Source organism: Rattus norvegicus, chromosome 4, assembly GCF_036323735.1.
Source record: "Rattus norvegicus strain BN/NHsdMcwi chromosome 4, GRCr8, whole genome shotgun sequence".
Taxonomy (NCBI): Eukaryota; Metazoa; Chordata; class Mammalia; order Rodentia; family Muridae; genus Rattus; species Rattus norvegicus.
The window spans coordinates 36751486-36770550 of NC_086022.1; the positions used below are offsets into that span (position 1 = coordinate 36751486).

At 42.9% G+C, this 19065-nt stretch overlaps 1 protein-coding gene across 2 annotated transcripts; it reads right to left on the reverse strand.

Moving 5' to 3' along the window:
* Positions 1 to 575: 575 nt before the first annotated feature.
* Positions 576 to 18485, reverse strand: Asns (asparagine synthetase (glutamine-hydrolyzing)). 2 transcript variants are annotated; one of them, XM_006236089.5, is made up of 12 exons: positions 18166 to 18485; positions 14310 to 14581; positions 10816 to 11053; positions 7970 to 8155; positions 7635 to 7736; positions 7053 to 7180; positions 5857 to 5983; positions 3410 to 3516; positions 2677 to 2777; positions 1584 to 1665; positions 1342 to 1497; positions 576 to 936 (listed from the first exon to the last, which is right to left on the reverse strand). In XM_006236089.5, the coding sequence occupies exons 2-12, from the start codon at positions 14556 to 14558 to the stop codon at positions 727 to 729; spliced, it is 1686 nt and encodes a 561-aa protein (XP_006236151.1). In that variant the 5' UTR covers positions 14559 to 14581; positions 18166 to 18485; the 3' UTR covers positions 576 to 726. The 2 variants fall into 2 exon arrangements, with proteins under 2 accessions (XP_006236151.1, NP_037211.2); NM_013079.2 differs by lacking the exon at positions 18166 to 18485 and adding an exon at positions 17775 to 17930.
* Positions 18486 to 19065: the final 580 nt, after the last annotated feature.

Here is a 19065-nt window from a genome sequence, read left to right on the forward strand (position 1 = left end):
TTATGGAAAAAGGCTGTGTGAACTAGATTTCATAAGGACCAGGTTTGTAACAATGTTAACAGTTCCATAGAGAACCACAAATGCCTAACATAGCATCTGAGGCTGTATTTGAGAAGTTTATTCCCAGTTCCACGAACTCCAGAGGAAACATTAGCACAATATGAAAAGACGAAAGAAAGAAAGAAAGAAAGAAAGAAAGAAAGAAAGAAAGAAAGAAAGAAAGAAAGAAAGAAGGAAGGAAGGAAGGAAGGAAGGAAGGGAAGGAAGGAAGGAAGGAAGGAAGGAAGGAAGGAAGAAAGAAAGAAAGAAAGAAAGAAAGAAAGAAAGAAAGAAAGAAAGAAAGAAAGAAAGAAAGAAAGAAAGAGAAAGAAACTGAATCCTTGGCCTACAAAGCAGAATTGTCACCAGTTCCCACAAAGGACTCACATAGCAATCTGACTAGCCAGCTGTTAGGAATGAAGGCAGAACTAAGATGCCCCTTAGCATAGCTCACTGTCATCCCGACAGTGGCAATACAGCAAGAGCCACTCAGTCTCTAGCTACAAGGCCGCACTGGTACCTACAACCAGGAGGCATTTTAGATGTGATACTTTTATTTCTTTCCATGCCTAAATAAGCCTGAGCAGCTGATGGTTGACTTTCATTCTCTCTGATTGTTTCAATGTCTCTCTACCTTCAGAGCAGGAAGAAGAAACATTGACTTTTACACAAGAGTGTAGAGAGCGTCTAAGCTTTGGCAGTTGACTTGTAATGGGTCAGAGTGCGGGCAGAAGGGTCGGTGGCATTGATCCACTTGGGCATCCAATAATGGGTCAGCCAATCAGCCCGGCCGGGGTAATGGTGTTCAAAGATCTGACGGTAGTAATAGCCTTCTTTAGTTTGGGGAGTATTGAAGGGAAATTTCTGGGAGGCCTCAGACATCATCGCATCATCAACCTGTAAGATAAATTGAGGACACTGATGTGCATTTGCTACGACGGAGACCAAAATAAAGCTAAGACATAGTGTAAAGTAACCTGACCCTTTACAGCACTCATTATTTAGAAATATTAAGAATACTTCATACTTGGAGGCTCGGTGCTTGACTCGTTTGTACTCAGCAGGGACCCAGACATGTGCAAAAAGGTCAGCAATGATTAGCAAGTCTTCCCCCATTTCTCTTGATCATCAATACTACTTTATAGTCCTTCACTTTCCTTAACTACTATGTAAGGCTTGTAAAAGGCGTACTCCTTGATGGAACTCTGACTCTCCCATAGACACGACTATTCAAACTAAATGCAGAGATCCTAGCTCTCTATGAAACTATTATTGTTCCAGAACGTATCTTTAGAGACAGACCTGATGTTCAACGAAGTCCTGTAAAATCTTGAACCAGGAGTTCTTGACTGAGGTGATCCCATCACTGAAGGCTTCCTTGGGTCGCCAGAGAATCTCTTTGGGTAGCAGGTTGGAGTCCTCAAAAGTCTCTCTCAGGAGATGTTTTTCTATGCCATCCTGACACGGGCACAAAAGGAGGGTCAGTGAAGTGGCCAGAGGAACCAATGATCTTTGGGTTTTTTACCCAGGGTTGATTTACCTACTTTTGGAATTCTCATTTCTGGTGGCAGAGACAGGTAATAGGAAGAAAACCGATGATCCAGAAACGGGACTCTCAGTTCGAGACTTGGGGAAAACAGACAACAGTCTGAATCAGATGGCTGGCACGGCTTCCCAACAACCACACCAGACTGAGTAAAGGAGATTATACAGCATGGTCCTGCCTCCTAGAGGACACATGGCCATATACTAAAGTCTGTACTCAAAATAAAACCAGCATCTGGGAGGGAAGCTTTCTGTCTTAAACTCTTTCCTTCTGTGCCTATGAAAAATTAACTGTTTCTCTAAAAGAGAGTGAGTGACCTGGCCATGAGGGTATAGGTAAACCCATACATCACATATACAAAAGTCCCAGTGACAGTCGTCAGAACATGCAGACATGTAATAACTATGATTTCAGCCAATTCTTAAACCAAATATGGTTCAGTAGAACAACCGAAAACATTGAAAGGCAACGTTTATCCTGCACAGTAAGGGTCTTCTATTCTTTAACAAGCCCAGTTGAATATGGAAACTCTAAACAAGAAGAAATGGCACCAAAGAAATTTATTTTTATTCTGTTCTGTCATTGAATGAATGAATGAATGAATGAATGAATGAATGAATGAATGAAGATTGCACATCCCCTCCCAGATGCAGCATGGTGGCTTGTCAAGCAAGTACTACTTGCAACCTGGAGCTTGTGACTTCCGAATGCTCTAAAACAAGGAGCTGCTACAACCTTCCCTCTCAGCCGGAAATGACGCATTACTGTTAGGATCCAATGGCACGAAACCTGCCCGACACACCCACAGAAGATGATCTCTTCCCGCTCTGTGACAGTATCCAGGCCATAGTACAGCTTTTGAGGGATAATTTTGCTGAAAACCATACTTTGCAGCCAACCGAAAGAAACAAACTGATCCCGTTTTATTTCCCCTTCCTTCCTTGTTGGTTTTACCACTGATTTTTTTTTTTTTTTTTTTTTTGGTTCTTTTTTCGGAGCTGGGGACCGAACCCAGGGCCTTGCGCTTCCTAGGCAAGCGCTCTACCACTGAGCTAAATCCCCAACCCCTTTACCACTGATTTTAACGTTACCCGTGAGCAGCAGTAGTGCGGTCGGCACGGAGGACATCAAACAGGTAGAGTTCCTTCAGGAGCCTCTCACTCTCCTCCTCCGCCTTCTCAGGAGAAGGCGCCTATTAAACAAAAGAAGGTCAGTGGCGAGCTTCGGCACACAGGCAGCCTTTATTTTCCCCTCTCACATATAAAATAAAAAATGAGTACGCCAGAAAACTTAAGAGGAGCATGAGGAGTGTGAGTAAATAACTTCAGAGGCCAGCAGTGTTTGGAGGCCCATCCACCCTCCCGAGTGCTTAGTGTGGAAACAAATGAAATGGATGCCCTGGGCAACAGACAGGGTGCCTTTAATCCCAGCTCTTGGGGAGCAGAGGCCAGTCTGGTCTACATAGTGAGTTTCTGGACAGCCAAAGCTACATAATGAGACCCTATCTTGGAAAAAAAATCAATCAACATAGACAGACAGACAGACAGACAGACAAAAATCAATTTTCATGTTTAATTTTAAGAATGAAAAGTATCTGATACTATAAAGCCTTCTTTCTCGTAAAAATAGATAAATAAATGAAAAAAATAAATATATACATACATACATACATACACACACAGAAAACAGATATCATCAATTCTTACCCACAAACACACATGCCCTCTAAAAATGTTACAAATTATAAGGACAGAACAGAAAGAGGCCAGTGATTCTGACGTTTCTTCACTTAGCCTGGCCGTCTTTTCACTTCAGAGTACTGACCTTGTGGAAATATATATAGCCCTGTGTAAGCTCATCTGACCCCTCTCCGGAGAAGATCACCACGCTGTCTGTGTTCTTCCGAATATACTTGGAAATTAAATACATACCTTAAAGGAAACAGAAATTAATGTTGATGTCAGTGTTGTGTTTTGGAGAGCCTCAGAAACAACTGCAGGTTGGAGTGTCTTGTTGGGCTGAGTTAATAGAGGTATTAATGCAGCTTCCAAAAGGATCACACACTCACAAGCCGTCTCCATGCAGTCAATCCAACTTAAGCAATAAAATAGCCTTGCATCCACTGTATTATTTTATAAACAGGCTCCAAAATTATGTTCTTAGAACAAGACTTTTTATATTAATTTTTTGCTAGATCGAACCGCTTAAATACCCGAATACCATGGCTTGTATACTGTCACTAGTACAGAAAAGTAAGGCATGGGCTGTGCAATGCTTTGGATGCAGTTTGGTCTCCCAAGGACTCATGTGTTGGTGGTGTGATCCACGGTGGTGAAGTGGAGGTAAGGTCTGGTTGGGGTTACTTGGGTCCTCAAGCATCTTGCCTTAGAAGGCATTAAGACAATTCCCAGGATAAATCAAATTATTTCTCCCTATTCAACTGTCTAAAACAGAACCGCTCTCTATTCTTTGGCCCCTGGTATCACTATGAGATCTCTTCCTCATATGCAGCTCCTTGATGCCACCCACCAAAGTCCCATGCTGTTTGACTTTTGGCATTCAAAATTCTAAGTTTAAAAAATCCTTATTTTCTGCAGTTTCTCTTCTGGGGTTATCCATTATAATAACAGAAAACTGACTAACAGAAGTAGCTTACTTTTAATTGTTTCATTCTTTTCCATTTCCGCTCCTCATTTCCAAATCCCACATTTGATTAAGAAGGCTATGTACAGTATCATACTGTCTATTTGGTACCCGTTTCACATCTCTCTCCACTACCATATGTCTCCTCCAAGCTCACTTTTATCCGTCTTAGGAGAGACTTTCTTCTTCCCAACTCTGCTTCCACCTCATAAAAATTCAACCACATACGTCCTATATGTGTGTGTATTTAATGATGAAGCTTCCGAGGGACAAATCACTGTAATACTCAAGGGATTTTATTGCACTGCAAAGTGAATGTTTAAAAAGACCCACTCAGCTAAGTAACAGTTTAGAGGTTCGACAACGTTGGGCTCTCTGATTTGTGGTACATTTCTAATCTTAGATGTGTTCACCAGATAAGTGTTGCTTGCATGACAGTAACAGCTGGCAACTAGTAAGCCCTGTGACAGAGTGGTGTGTTTAATACATCTACATGAGAACTCCTTAAGGAAAATGTACTGCAGTACAGACCCATTTCCCCATTTAATAAAGAACAGTGTTCCCTCAGTATTCATTTGGGATTGGTTCCTGGTCCTCCCGTCATCTACCCACATCTTCTGATGCCCCAACACCTTATAAAAAGGTGGAGTTTTGCACACAATCTACACACGTATACAGGCCTATCTTGTTTTACTGTGCTTGGCTTTACTGTGCCTCAGAGGAAATTCACTTCTTACAAATTAAAGGTCTGGCAATTCTGCTCTAAGCAAATACACCGTATCATTTTCCATAGCTTAGACGATCAATAGCAGTAAGTAGAGGTACCTAGAAGACCACAGCACACTGTAGCCATAGCTTTTATATGCACTAGGAGGCAAAGTCACACTGCACTGAGAGACTTGCGTTACTGCAGAGACCGGAATCTGTAACACCTATGAGATGTTCTTGTACTTTAAATCACTTCTAGATCACATACAATTTCTGATACAGTGTAAATGCTATGTAAGCAGCTGACACCCTATTATTATTACAATAACGACAGCAATAAAGTCTGCCCAGGTCCAGTCATACACATTATAGCTCTCAAGTGTTTTCAAGCTTTGGTTGGTGAAACTCAGGGATAATGTTTTGTGGCCCAACTATACCATCCAAGATATTTTACACAGAGAAAATGGGAGGAAAAAAAAAGGAGTCAAAATATGTATCCATTCTATGGTCATGCCATATATGCCAAATGTCGTGTAATTCTCCTGCCTCAGCCTCCTGGATGATGGAATACTGGCTATGATGGGTTAGTTTTAAGGTAACAAATAATTCATATAAAGTAGGGAGACAGAACCTAGCATGAAGCATGTGTTTTGCAAATGTGAACTGTTAATATTTTTATAAAGCATTTATTAAGACTATAGCCCAAGCTGACCTTGTAAATTCAGTGTTCAGATGATCTGACTATATTCATTAAGCACTTCCTCCAGTCAAAAAGAAATTCAGGGCACTCTTAAATGGTCTTAACAATATAATAGTATTATTAACAATATAGGAACTTGTTTATATTCATATTTAGACAATCTCTCTTGAGCTGAAATCATCTTAAACCTTCTACTTTTCATGCCAATAAAACCCCTTACCTACAGATGCTCGAACTGTCGTAATATCATAAGTTTCCAAGGAAAATATGACTTCGTCCAGGGACTGAATGCCTTCTTCAGAGTTAAAAAGGACTTCATGATGCTCACTTCCAATATAATTTGCCACCTGAATGTAAAGAGAAATCCCTATCTTTGTTAAAGAGCTACTTTAGAAAGTGAAACAAGCCAGATCCTCTCAAGGTAAACATGGTGAAAAGAAACAAAGCAGAAGACCACTCCAGGTCTCTCCAGACCATAGCAGCAAGAGGCCATGCAGGTCCCTTTGACAGGAGGTGGTGCAGGCCCCTTAAGTAAGGAGGTGCAGGTCCCTTTGACAGGAGGCAGTCTGCCTGGCCCTCACTCATGACTCAACCACAGGAGGTAAATCTCCTACTGGTTCTTTCCAACTCAAAGCTACAGACTGACAGTCCAGGACCCCAATCAGCACAGGACTCTCTCCTATATTACCTAACCTGCCTCATCTCTCCCTAGTCCAGTATGGTTCCCTTTTGAACGTCATCTCTCTTTTGCTGTACTGAAATGACTAATTTTATACCCAGCATGGTATTCTAATAGCCTTTTCCCGTCTTCCAGCATATATCTATTTGCATTGGGATTCTCTTCTAGGCCTTTCTCATCACTGTAGGTCTTTTCAGAGCAAGACCCGGTCTTCGGCACATAGAATTATGTGTACAAAGTCTGTTCTGCCTACAATTCATAATGCAATGCTTCAGAAGAAAACAAGATTTGAGCTGTTATCCTGGTACTAATTTCTATCCTAGACTGTTCTCTATGGCCGTCATAAAGACCATGACCAAAATAGACTTGGGAAGGAAAGAGTTTGTTTGGTTTACCTATTTTGAGTCACAGTCTGCTGAGGAAAGAGAACACAGGAAACAAAGAGAGAACTGAAGGGCCTGGAGCCAGGAGGCAAAAACCAATAAATAAGTGATGTCCCTCCATGCTCTCTGTTTCAGTTCCTGCCTACAGGTTTCTGCCTTGAGTTCTTACCTCAGATTCCTTCAGTAGAAGTATGACTGGGGATATGTATGCCACATAAATCCTTTCCTCACCCTGTTGCTTCCAGTCATGGCCTTTATTACGGTAACAACAGGCACACTAGGACAGCTTCACTTGATGTTCGTCCCAACACCAGGACTAAGTTCTGAATATGCAATGGGCGGGCTGCACTGTACCTTTCTGGCAGCCAGTAGATCAGGGCTGTCTTCCATGCCGATAGCAAATGTCTGGAGAGCATAGGGCACTTGGGCCTCCTTGAGTTGCTTCAGCAGGGAGGCAGCAACCAAGCTGGAGTCCAGGCCTCCTACAGCGTAAGAACAAAGTCAATGGCTACAGGCATACGGCAAGCAGGGCAAAGACAATCACACACCTGTTAAACATCTGGATTGGCATTTGACCACTAACATCTCTGAATTTTGTAAACTGAAATCAACTTTAATATGATAGACACATAGTGAAATGAAGTGTGTGTGTGTGGGTGTGTGTGTGCTCACATACATATGAGTGTATGTTAATACATTTTATTGGCCCCTTACAATAGTAATTGTATCTAAAGTTTAAAAGATCAATACACAGGACTCTAAGGAATGAGTACCAACCAGCTCTAACCTTAACAAATGCAGCTTGTAAACACGTCTATAGAAAAACAATGATGAAATTATATAGTAGGCCTTTAACTAAATTCAAAGCTCAGAGCCAGCTACAAACCATTGCCTTTAAACACCGGCAAGATGTATGTTTTTCTAAACTCTCGTCACCTGATAAAAGGCAGCCAATCCTCCGGTCAGTCATCAAGCGTTTCTTGATAGCGTTGTTAAAAAGGATACGCAGATTGTTTTTCACGGTCTCTATCTCAAAGCCTAGCAACACAGAGAGTAAACGGAGCCGTCACAGATAAGCTGAGGCTAAGCCAACTGAGAGGAGGCAAGCAATGTCCTACCCCACCATGATATGATGGCCCTCCCTCGCTCAAGGAGCTCCCGCCACCTCCAAATCAACACCTTTAAACCGAGATCACTGAAAATGGTGTGAATGGCCCCATGCAGTCAGGGAGTGCCTGCAGTTCTGGAGTTTGGTCATAGGCACCAGTCACCTGGGAAGAGTTTCTCCACACTGTCATAGATGGCATGCAGTGGTTCATCCGTACAGTGATGGTATTTGACCATTTCCACAGACGCGACTTTGCCATTTGGTTTTAAATCCAAAACTTCATAGTGTCCAGGAAGAAAGGGCTCCACTTTTAGGAAGGGGGTGGTGGAGTGTTTCAAGGAGACAAGGCCTAGAAAACGGGAAACAGCAACGTATGCAATGAGGTGCTTCTCTGCAGCCCTCACAGTGAGCCAATCTCTAATCCATACCTGCCCCTTTAAGGAGCAATAAATGTCCACCATACAAAAATAGTGGGAGAGGAAATAATTGCCCCACACCCTACCATCTCTCTCCCGAAGAAGCAAGAATGACACGGAGACAGAATACCAAACCGCATAGGTTTGCAGTCATTTGATGCAATAGGAAAATGGTTCTTTTCAAGATAATTCCCGAACACAGCAAGATAAAAGATTCCAAACTTCACCTTCTATCCCATGTATGTCCAGTTGTTACAATAACATTCTCTGAGACGATCCTCTCCCACCTGAATGGCCCTGCTACCTTTATTAAAATTAAAGTCTTCATCATGTCCTTCCTTTCCCTAGCTGAAATTTCTGATCACGGAAACCTATTTTTTAGATATCTATTAAATTGTCAAAGGATAAAAATTTTTAAAAGAATGTCTATTTTCTGTCGTAAAGCAAACAAGATGAGAGGAGATAAATGTGAGAAAGAAGAGAAATCAAAATGTTAACTTCGTGATAACTTGCCAAGTATTCCGGTCATTACCGTGGCATTTTAAGAGAGACCAATGGTTCTCAAGCCTTTACCAAGCAAATTGATCAGCTAGCAGGTACTCAGAAGCCACTACCCCTCCCTTAATAGATGTCATATAATGTGTATGAGACATATAATGTAACTTTAGGCAGTTCTTATAGACAGTAGCTACCCTGACACCACCATGATCTGACACAAAAGCCAATGTTGTGTGGTAAAGTTAGACAGCCTGTCTACACAGGTATTTATTATAATGTACCGTGAGTCTCATAGCCCAGTCTGTGTACATTGAATTGAAAGGCCAAAGGAATCCAATGTTCTCAGTAGCTGGCAGAGCTCATATGCTGCTCTCCTCTGTAGAGGACGAGATGCAGCCAACTGAAACGTCTTAGGCAGATGCCACGATGAGATGTTTGTAAAGACTGATAACAGGATGTAGCACTCCAATGGGATCATTTAATCTGTGCGGTGGATTCAATAGAATGACATCTATAAGGAAAATCCACTCGGTCCCCAGTGAATAGAACTGTTTGGGAAGGAGTAGGACATGTGGCCTTCTTAAAGGGACATCACTAGGGATAAGCCCACATCATTCCCAGTCAGCTCCTTGCCTCATGCTTGCAGATCAACATGTAAGCTCTCGGATGCTGCCTGCTGCCATGTTCCCCATCATGACCTCATAGACTCTAGCCCTCTGAGACTCTAAGCACCAAGTAAACTCTTACCTTGGTTGCAACATCTTATTATAGTAATGTAAAGGTAACTGGACAGTCTAGAGAAGGACAGAGTTAAGGGTGCAGAAAACAAACTGCAGAGAGTGAACTGTGGGGGAGATTACAATTCCACATGAAGCAATCATTAGGTCTAAAAGTCCAAAAGATAGACCATGGAAGCTGGGGTCCTTCCTGCTTTATAGTCCCTTTGCCAGGCTTCCCTGACAGGAGCTTAGGTAACTGACGCAGAATGTCCTATGCTGTCAGCTGATAGACCAAGTAAAGCATTTATTTAATACCCACACTTTAGTTACTGTGCCAAGGACTCCCCCTTAACAGATCCAGATCCTGTTTCAAGCAATGTTAAATCTGAAGACTAAGTAGCAAAGGATTCCAAAAATGGCAAATGTACACTTCAGAAAACTTGCTATCTAGGTAAAAGATGATTACTAAATTTACTGCCAGAAAATGCTAAGTAAGTTGTGTTATAATAAGTATAGTAAGTTCATGTATCTCTTGCTATAATAATATCCCTAACAAAACAAATTTAAAAGAAACATTATTTTAGCGGAAGCGTTTGAGTCACTAAGACCAAGTCCGTGGTCACTTGGCTCTATCTGTAAACCATGGCAGAGATACTCTGCACAAAAAAGAAAGGTTCTCACCTCCTAGTAGCCAGAAGCATCAGGGGCTGCAGGATACCTAGTCAATAAGGTGCCTGGCAAGCATCATGCCTAACAAGCAGGAGGACTTGAGTTTTAACCCCAAGGACCCATGCAAAACCCCATAGCAGTATCCTGTATCTTTAGTTCTAGGATAGGTGGGACAGGGCAAGGGAGGCAGGAGGAGCCCTGGAGCTCAGTGACTAACCAATCTGGCTAAATCAGGAACATGAGTGAGTTCTAAGTGCAAAGAGACTGAGTCCAACATTAAGATGGGGCCAGGTATGGTGCCTGTCTTTAATCCCGGTACTCAGAAGGCAGAGGCAGATGGATCTGTGAGTTCCAGACAGCCAGAGTTACTTAGTAAGAATCTGCCTCAAAGAAACTAAATAAAATAAATAAAATAAAATTAAGATGCTTAATGTTAAGTGTCTGGTCTCTGGTCTTTACATGTGCATATATGTATGAGCACACGTATACACGCACACGCACACGCGCACGCGTGCGCACACACACACACACACACACACACACACACACACACACACGAAAGAGGAAAGGAATGGTTAGGCTTTCAAATCCTCTTCATACTGAGTACTCATCTCTAGTCATCTGTAAAGTTTTTGATTGATATCTGTAAAGGATATCAACGATCCAGGAAGAAACGCAAACCAAAACCAGTTAAACTGCATAATTACCTTTGGCTTCTGAACACACAGCCAGAAATCCATCTTCTGTCAAGGCTTTAAACAAAGGCCTGACACCATAGGTATCTCTGCCCAGGAATACTTTCTTATTGGCAGTGTCCAGTAAGATAAATGCAAACACCCCATCCAACATACAGATGGTTTTCTCGATGCCGCCTTTGTCATAGAGATGGAGAATTATCTCACCGTCCACATTGGTCTGATACTCAAATTCGAAACGTTGTTGTAGCTTAAGGAAGCAGAGCAAACAAAATGTTAGAATCCTTATGTATCCTGATTCAGCATTTGTGTTCTATAATCAGTTCATGTGCTTTGCTGATTTAAAAAAAAAATTACGGCATTATCAAAATCAACCTTGTTTCAACTCAAAATTCTGAAAATTTTTCACCATAAAGACTAAACCCATGACAATAAAGATTGAGTTCTGATAAACAGGATGCAATGGTCAGGCATCAGAGCAGTGACACGTGCAGAAATCCAAGTGTCTATTGTACACCATGGTCTACACTATGCAGTCATACATGCACATTTACATGGGCAGTCATCCTTTGCTTCAGGACCCCAGTCCCAAGACAATAATCTTCTGGTGACTTCATGCTTTCTGTGAAATGGAATATTATTTACATATAATATATACCCATCCTCCTGTGTGCTTAAACACTTTCAAGATTTAGAATACTTAATATGATGTTTTAGAAGCAACTGTTATGCAATATTTATGCAATTATGCAATTATGTTTTGTTATGCCCTGTTATGCAGGGCATAAAAACGTGGACATCATAAACACAATTTTCCCATAACTATTTCCTACCAATTTTTGCTCTGATCTCTAAAGGTAGAAGCCAAGAATATAGATAAGGACATTCCAACACACTAGGAGAATAGTTTGCCTAGTTACCATGAAGCTAAAACTGTTTTGCGGGCAACTGTTGGCTTTTGATTCAGGATGCAGCATCAACTGTGAGGCTCTTCTAGCTCATCCTTGAACTCCCTTGAAAATATACAGCAAAAGGAAAACCTAGCCGCCTCTCCTTACTGACAAATACAAATGAGTCCATCACAATGGCAGAATGTCCCCAGGAGTGGACAACATCCAGACCTTCCTGAACAGTGGGACATTAATGCTACTTCTCAGGGACAGACAAAATGATTGTGGGCTTTATCATCCATTCTTATGTCGCACAGGAACAGCGACGGGCCCTCCACTGTTTCTGCCAGCAAAGAGAAAAGGTTTCAGTTGGGCCCCAATTCTCATAGTTTCTACCACACTAGCACACCAGCAAGGCAACAACAAAGGCCTCTGATCTCCACTTCAGATTTGCAAAGTGTTTTCAATTTTCAAAAGGGAAACTGAAAGGCATGTGTTAACACGCATTAGGTCTCTCCACCCCTAACACCTGTTAGGTCTCTCCATCCCTACCTAACGCATGGGCCTTTGTGGAAAGCATTCACAGAATTATTAAATCAAGTGCTTGGCTGCCTCTTAACAGGACTGGCTGCCACTCTTCCACACTAAGGACTGCCAGGATCATCCTAACTCTCAGGTAGGTGGGGTTTGAAAATCTACCCCTCTGGATAGAAGCACCCTACAGCCTTTGAAAATAATGAACATTACTTCACTTTTCGATGGTCATTTACTCAGAAAGGAGACGTCCCTTCACTAACAAGTCCCAAGAACTAATTTTAAATTCTTAACAAAAGTAATAAGCAGCAACACTGTCCAACTAAGCCAAGGTATTTTCTAGCCTCAAATGAGCCAAGACATTTCCCAACTTCACTTCAGGAAGGCAAGACTCGGGGCAATACTGGCAGAGTGTAACCTAATCCTCTCCTGTACACTGGCTTGACTTAATGATTCCCAAACCCCTCCCACCTCACTGCTTTCCTCCCCTCTTAACGTTCCTCTTTACTTTACCATGACGTCTTCAAGCAATTTAGCTTCATGTACAGCAGGCCTTTAATGAAAGTGTATTTGCTAAATGGCTAAAGGCTTCAGATGAGAACCCTAACTTGAAAATATCCCCATAAGCGAGCAAACTGGTAAATAAATAGTATTGTTCAGGAATAAGATAAACCCCTACCAGTGAAAGATAGGCACAGAAATCTCAAAATTTACCATGAAACAGCATGGCCAAATGCCTTAACCTTGAATGAAATCTGCCCTAAAAAAAAACAAACAAATAAACAAACATGGGTGCATAACCACACACACACACACACACACACACACACACACACACACACACACACAAAATAAAACAAAAGGCAAACCAAACCAAAACCACAGCTAAATGTATTCTAGGGATATTTGGGGACGCTTAAACATGAATTGGATATTTGATATTATAGTCTTAGGTTTGGTATTAATGTTAACTAGGGAAATGTTTGATTCTCAAACAACATATCTTATAGGAAACAGGGAACATGTAGGCCTGAAGATAATACAGATATTAAGAATCACCAGTTTTCATGCCCATTGCTCTGAAGCAACTAGAAGCTGGGGAAGAGGTTAACAAGTTTGCAAACACAGCAAGGGGTTGTATTTATACAACCATTCGTAAATTAAAGATTTAACCATTTTCCTTGTGAAAAAAGGGTGAAATAATCCTGGCTTGGAAGGTCCTTATCAGCTCTGTCTTCCGGGATCAACATTTCTGTCCCCTCCCCCGCTCCTGGTCTCTAGACACCAGAGTAGAGAGGTCTGATTGCAGTGCTGCTAAGTCTTGCCTAACACACTTCATAGCCTCCAGCCACCTTTCTACAATTTGGCTCCCACTAAGTGGGAAGCTGCAAATGATTTCTCAGTGGTCCTATTGTATAACGCCACAAATATCAACTCTTCAGGACTTTCAACTGCTCCTAGCCTTGGAATGTTCCTAGCAGCAGGAGACTGACTGTCCTGCCTTCCCAGCTCCATGGGTCCCCTTCTCACTCACGCTAGCCCAGACCCGGTATCTACACATGCTATTCCCCTCCATAAGAAACACCTCCCAGGCTTGCCCCAGGCTTGCCCAGTATTCTCTGTCTGTCAGGTCTCAGTTTAGGTCGTGCTTCCTCAGGACAAGCCCTGCTCAAACTTCCTGCAAACAGCTCTCCCATATGCATCGCTTCTACATTTGCTTTTAGAAAATTTGTTATACTATACAGTGATGCTTGTCTGTCTCCTGCTAGCACAACCTGCACAGGAGTGTAGGCCTAACACTGTCCTTTCCAATGCTGTGCCTCCATTAGCCAACACAGAACATAGCACAGCCCTAATAAATATTTAAACATAGAACAGGGAAAAAAATTGAATTGGAATCTCCATTTTAATCACTTTTTAAAAATCTTAACTCATTTTACCTTTCCTTGAGAGTGCTCTGGACAAGACCAGAGCAAAGGAGGCAAGAATGTAGAAAAGGGAATACATTTAAAGTAACAAAGTCAACAGTAAGACGCTGGATCTGAAGTTTAATTAAAGATAGTGGTCCCCGGCTTCACTTACCGCCTTGTGGTTGTAGATTTCACCGTTGTAACACAGCCACAGATAAGGATATTTCCTCACTCTTATTGGCTGCATTCCAAACAGGGGGTCAACCACCGCCAGCCGGTGGAAGCCAAAACAGCAGTTGGTGTATCCATTGACGTTCTCAAAACGGAATGCATCTGGGCCCCTGTGCGCAATCTTCATCGCACTCAGACACTGCACGGAAAGGCAGTCATCGCTGCCGAAGAGGGCCCAGATGCCACACATGCTACAGGAGGGCTGCAGGCAGTCTAGGAGAGAAGCGCAGGGTCTCACACTCAGTATAAGTGACTCTTGGTTCCAGAAACTTACACAAGCCTCTCCAAAAGTCGGGACACGAACCATCTTTAATCACAGAAGTGTTCCATTAGGTTGATGGGCACATGGGAAGTGACTTCGTTTGCTTACAAATATTAAGAAATACAAGTGACCTTTATATTCAACCACACACATAAGCCTTGCGACCAGCTCACATTTCTCCCACCTGAGGCTTTGGTGGGGGTTGCACCCAGCAACACCCAGGTCACCTCTGTAACATCTGCAGCCCAGGATTGCTCCAGAGCAATAGCAGGAGTGGCTGTCCCAAACTAGTAGGAATCCCAGCCCCAACCCCTCCAGCTGAGGACCTCAAACCCCCCTAAAGGTCTGGGAGATTCTCCATGTTAGTACAGCCCCTTCTTAAGCCTCCACAACTAAATACTGTCTCTTTATTTGCAGGTCAAATAGAAAGGGAATAAATAACAGCTGGTAGGCATCATTATGTAATATTAATATATGTACACACACACACACACACACACACACACACTCTAGAATAATGTATCCTTAGGGACGTCACGTCTGCTAGCTTAAAGTCTAAGTGATTTGGAAGAATAAACATCTAAATGTTATGGGAGAATAAAAAATCTTGTAAGATTCCCTAACAAGCATTGTGAGTTGACTGAGGATGTTACATGTTTACTCATGGCTAGGTACTGTGGTACATAGTGCTGGCAATGAGGGTAGAAGCAGGGTAGATCAAGAGTTCAAGACCATCTTGTGCTTCAAGAGATTTTGTCTCAACGACAGAAAAGTTCAGTATCCCAATGTCCTTTTAATGACAAAAACAGTCTCAAATATTTATCACAAAGCTGCCTTGGTTAATTAGAAGCAACAATGGGGGAGGAGAAACTTAATCAAACCCCTCTAAGCCAGGGAGCAAGTAAGTCCTACAAATATTTCATTTGAATAGCCGACGTTCAAAATCGTTCGATAAAGAATCTCCCACTAGCCATCATGTTCAAAATGCCAAGTGCCAATCTGCAACAAATGGCCACAGAATCTGGAACCAGCACCCAAAAAACTACACAGACTCAACATCAACCAATCAGAGCAATCCTCTGAAAATATTCCAACCGCATCAAAGCTTTGATGCACTCTGAATAAAACCAGACCAGCAAAAGCAACAAAAAGTGGTACCGAGCAAAGCAACCTGAAGAGGAAATGCAAGTGACCTGTAGCCCCTTCCGTGACGCCGTCCAAACAGTCTATGGCAGGCTTGGTCTGCACATTCAGTAGGAAAATGCAGATTTAGGAGCAAATGTTTGGTTCAGTGTCAACGAGGAGTGGGTTAGCCACACTGCTAAAAGAGATGTCTCCATCAAATCCTGCCCCTCAGAGCTTAGGAAGAGGAGGCGGAAGGAGTTGTGAAAACCTAGGGGACAGAGGACATCAGAACAAGGCCATCTAAAACAACTGAGCAAAACTCATGAGTTTAGACTGAAGCAGCCAGCACAGGGCCTACACGGGTCTCCACTAAGGTCTTCTGCATGTGTACTATAGTAGTGGTTCTCAACCTCAGGGTCAAACGGCCTTCTCACGGAGTTGCCTATGACCATCAGAAAACACATCTTTATAATATGACTCAAAACAGTAGCAAAACTGCCATTTTGAAGTAGCGATGGATATAATTTTATGGTTGGGGTTCACTACAGTGATCAGTATTAAAGTGTGGCAGCATAGGAAGGTTGAGAACCACTGTATTATAATTTTCAGATGAGTACTTTTATGGGACTCCTGCCTGAATGTGTGAGTGAATGGGTCTCTGATTCCTGCACCTTCTCTTGGGGGGTCTTTTTATTTTTCTGATGGCCCCATGTTATCCAACTTCGATATGATGGTTTTCCTTTTATCTTACCTTACTATGTTTTATTATACTTTGCGGTTTGTCTCTTAGAAGCCCATTCTTTTCTAATGAGAGGCAGAAAGAGTGTGGATTCAGAAGGGGGAGGTGGGGAGGAACTGTAAGTAGAGAGAGGGGAAACTGTGTTCACATTGTATTATATGAGAAAAGAATCTATGTCTAATAAAAGGGAACAATAGAAAGAAAAGTGGGTTAACAAAGCACTTTGAAAGTCAATTATGATCATCAGAGAACCTTTTACCTAGAAAAGCACGTGCCAGGCACTAAATTAAAGTGAAAAAGAAAGTTTAAAATTCTTTCCTTCGGCAAGAATAAGGAAATTCAAACTCCTTTGTAGTTGGAATCAGAGGCCCTCCCTGTACCGTATTTTCCTCACTGTTGTCTGTCCCTTTAATTCTCCTCATTTCCTGGTTAACTTCTGCAGCAGTGCTGGCCAGTGAACCATATGTGTAATTTTAATATACTAATAAAGCCCATTAAGGAGGCAAGAGAAAACATTAAACCTAATTTTAAACATATTTTAACACAACACATCCCAAGCATAACAGTCAATACAATATAATCAAAATGAATCATAGTTTACACTGTTTTTCCTAAATTATTAAAAACCAGGCTGGAGGGATGGTTTAGTGATTAAAGGCTATCTATCAATCAAACATCAAAACATCAAGTAACAATCAAAACATCAAGTGTTCGGTTTTCATAATCATCAATCACTCTTAATGCGTATCAATTCAGACTACCCAGCATTTCTAGGGGTCAGTACATAAAAGATCACCTGCTCCCCCGCTGGACAGCGCCCTAACTAAAATTCACAGGGTCACCTTAAGATCTCAATAATCAACCCGTGGTCTTGTGCAAGTCTTACTTCAAATTAGTATTACAGTACTGACATCAATCAACGAGAAGAGTTAACTGTTAAAACTTGTAAGCCACAGGCCAAGAAAAATCAAACCTGTCCGTAAAAGTTAGACTAATCTGAAACTAGGCCTGTGAATCCGTAATTATGGGAGAATAAAAAAGCACGCTAATTCCTTCGACTTTTCCAGTACTTGGCCTCCTGTCTCCTTAAACAGATTTTTCGGGGGTGGGGGGGAGGTGGGGAGCTGCGAGTTTGGAACTGGGAGTGGGGGAGGGGCCTGAGCAGCAAAGTGAGTGGGGACTCGGTAATGGGGACCAAGACACACAGTCAACCCCAGGGACACTCGCTCTAGAGCTAAGGAGAGCCTTGTCCCAGTAGAAAACCAGGCCCCTGCACTAGCCTGGGGCGCCCAATTACGGCTGGTCTTGTGCAGGCGTCCAGCTGGTCCCAGGCAAAACCCTCGGAGCGCCGAAGTTTTCCAGGTTTAGATGTCATAGAGTAAAAGAAATGGTGTCTAGACGAAGGCCTCCTTTGCCTTCTGTCTGGGGCCGCCCAGCCTCCACGCTGCTCTTCGTTCATGTGAAAGCTTTCCTGGCAGCTCCGTCCTAGATGCGCAACAATCGCCTCGCATCCGCCCCGCCCCGCCACCCGCTGCACCGCAGCCTCTGTCCCGCGCCGGCCCCGAGTGTTCAGTATCCGTAAGCCTGGGACGTGTGACCCGGTGGACAGCGCATCCCCCTGCCTCCCAGGCGAGCCGAGCGCTCCGCGCTGAGCACCTGGGCCCCGCTTACCTGCGCACTAGGGGCCAGGGCCAGAGGAGGTGGAGCTGAGGTAGCTCAGCGACAAGACCCGCTGGAGGCTTCCTCTCGCCTTACAGTCGCCAAGCTTCTGTAACGCGTGCGGGAAGTTTCATCATGTGGCTGGGACTAAACCGGTGCGCAGGGGCGTGGCCCGCAATGCTGACGAAGGACGCCAGGCGGGGCCGAGGCCAAGACAAGCGTGCACCCTTGTGGGGCCGAGAGCCAGGAGATGTTCAGATTATTGTTCCTTAAGGTGCTGTGACCCGCTGGCTCACTGGGTTACCTACATGACCCACTCATGCGGCAATTACAAGTCTCTGTACTCGGGATGTTTCTAGGACCAGTTGAGGGCAGTGCCTCATCAGCAATAGATCTCCCCTCCTTAATTGTGGTCTTCAATACTCCCTAACAGAATGTCTGAGGTATAGATGTGGATACGTACGTAACATAGGAATACCTAGAAGGACACACCACACAACACACACACATACCACACCACAGACACACACACAACACACAACACACACACACAACACACAACACACACACACACAACACACAACACACACACACACACACACACACACACACACACCACTTAGATTAAAAGTATAAGGTGGTTTCTTGTGTTCTACTTGCAGACAGGGTGAAATTTTCCTTCCTCTGGATATACAGGGCTGACAAACTTGAAATGTGGTTGTGTTCTGGTTGTAGTCAGTCTTGCATTATAACGCCATTCCTGGATTCCTCAGCTCTGCTGAGGGAATACTGCTCTGTGGACCCTAAACATGTACAATTGAACTTGACTCCTTGTTGTACTTGGTTGTTGATGTATCAGTTTTAGATGAGGACTTGAATTCCTGTTTGAAGGTTACTATGGCCTCAGATAAT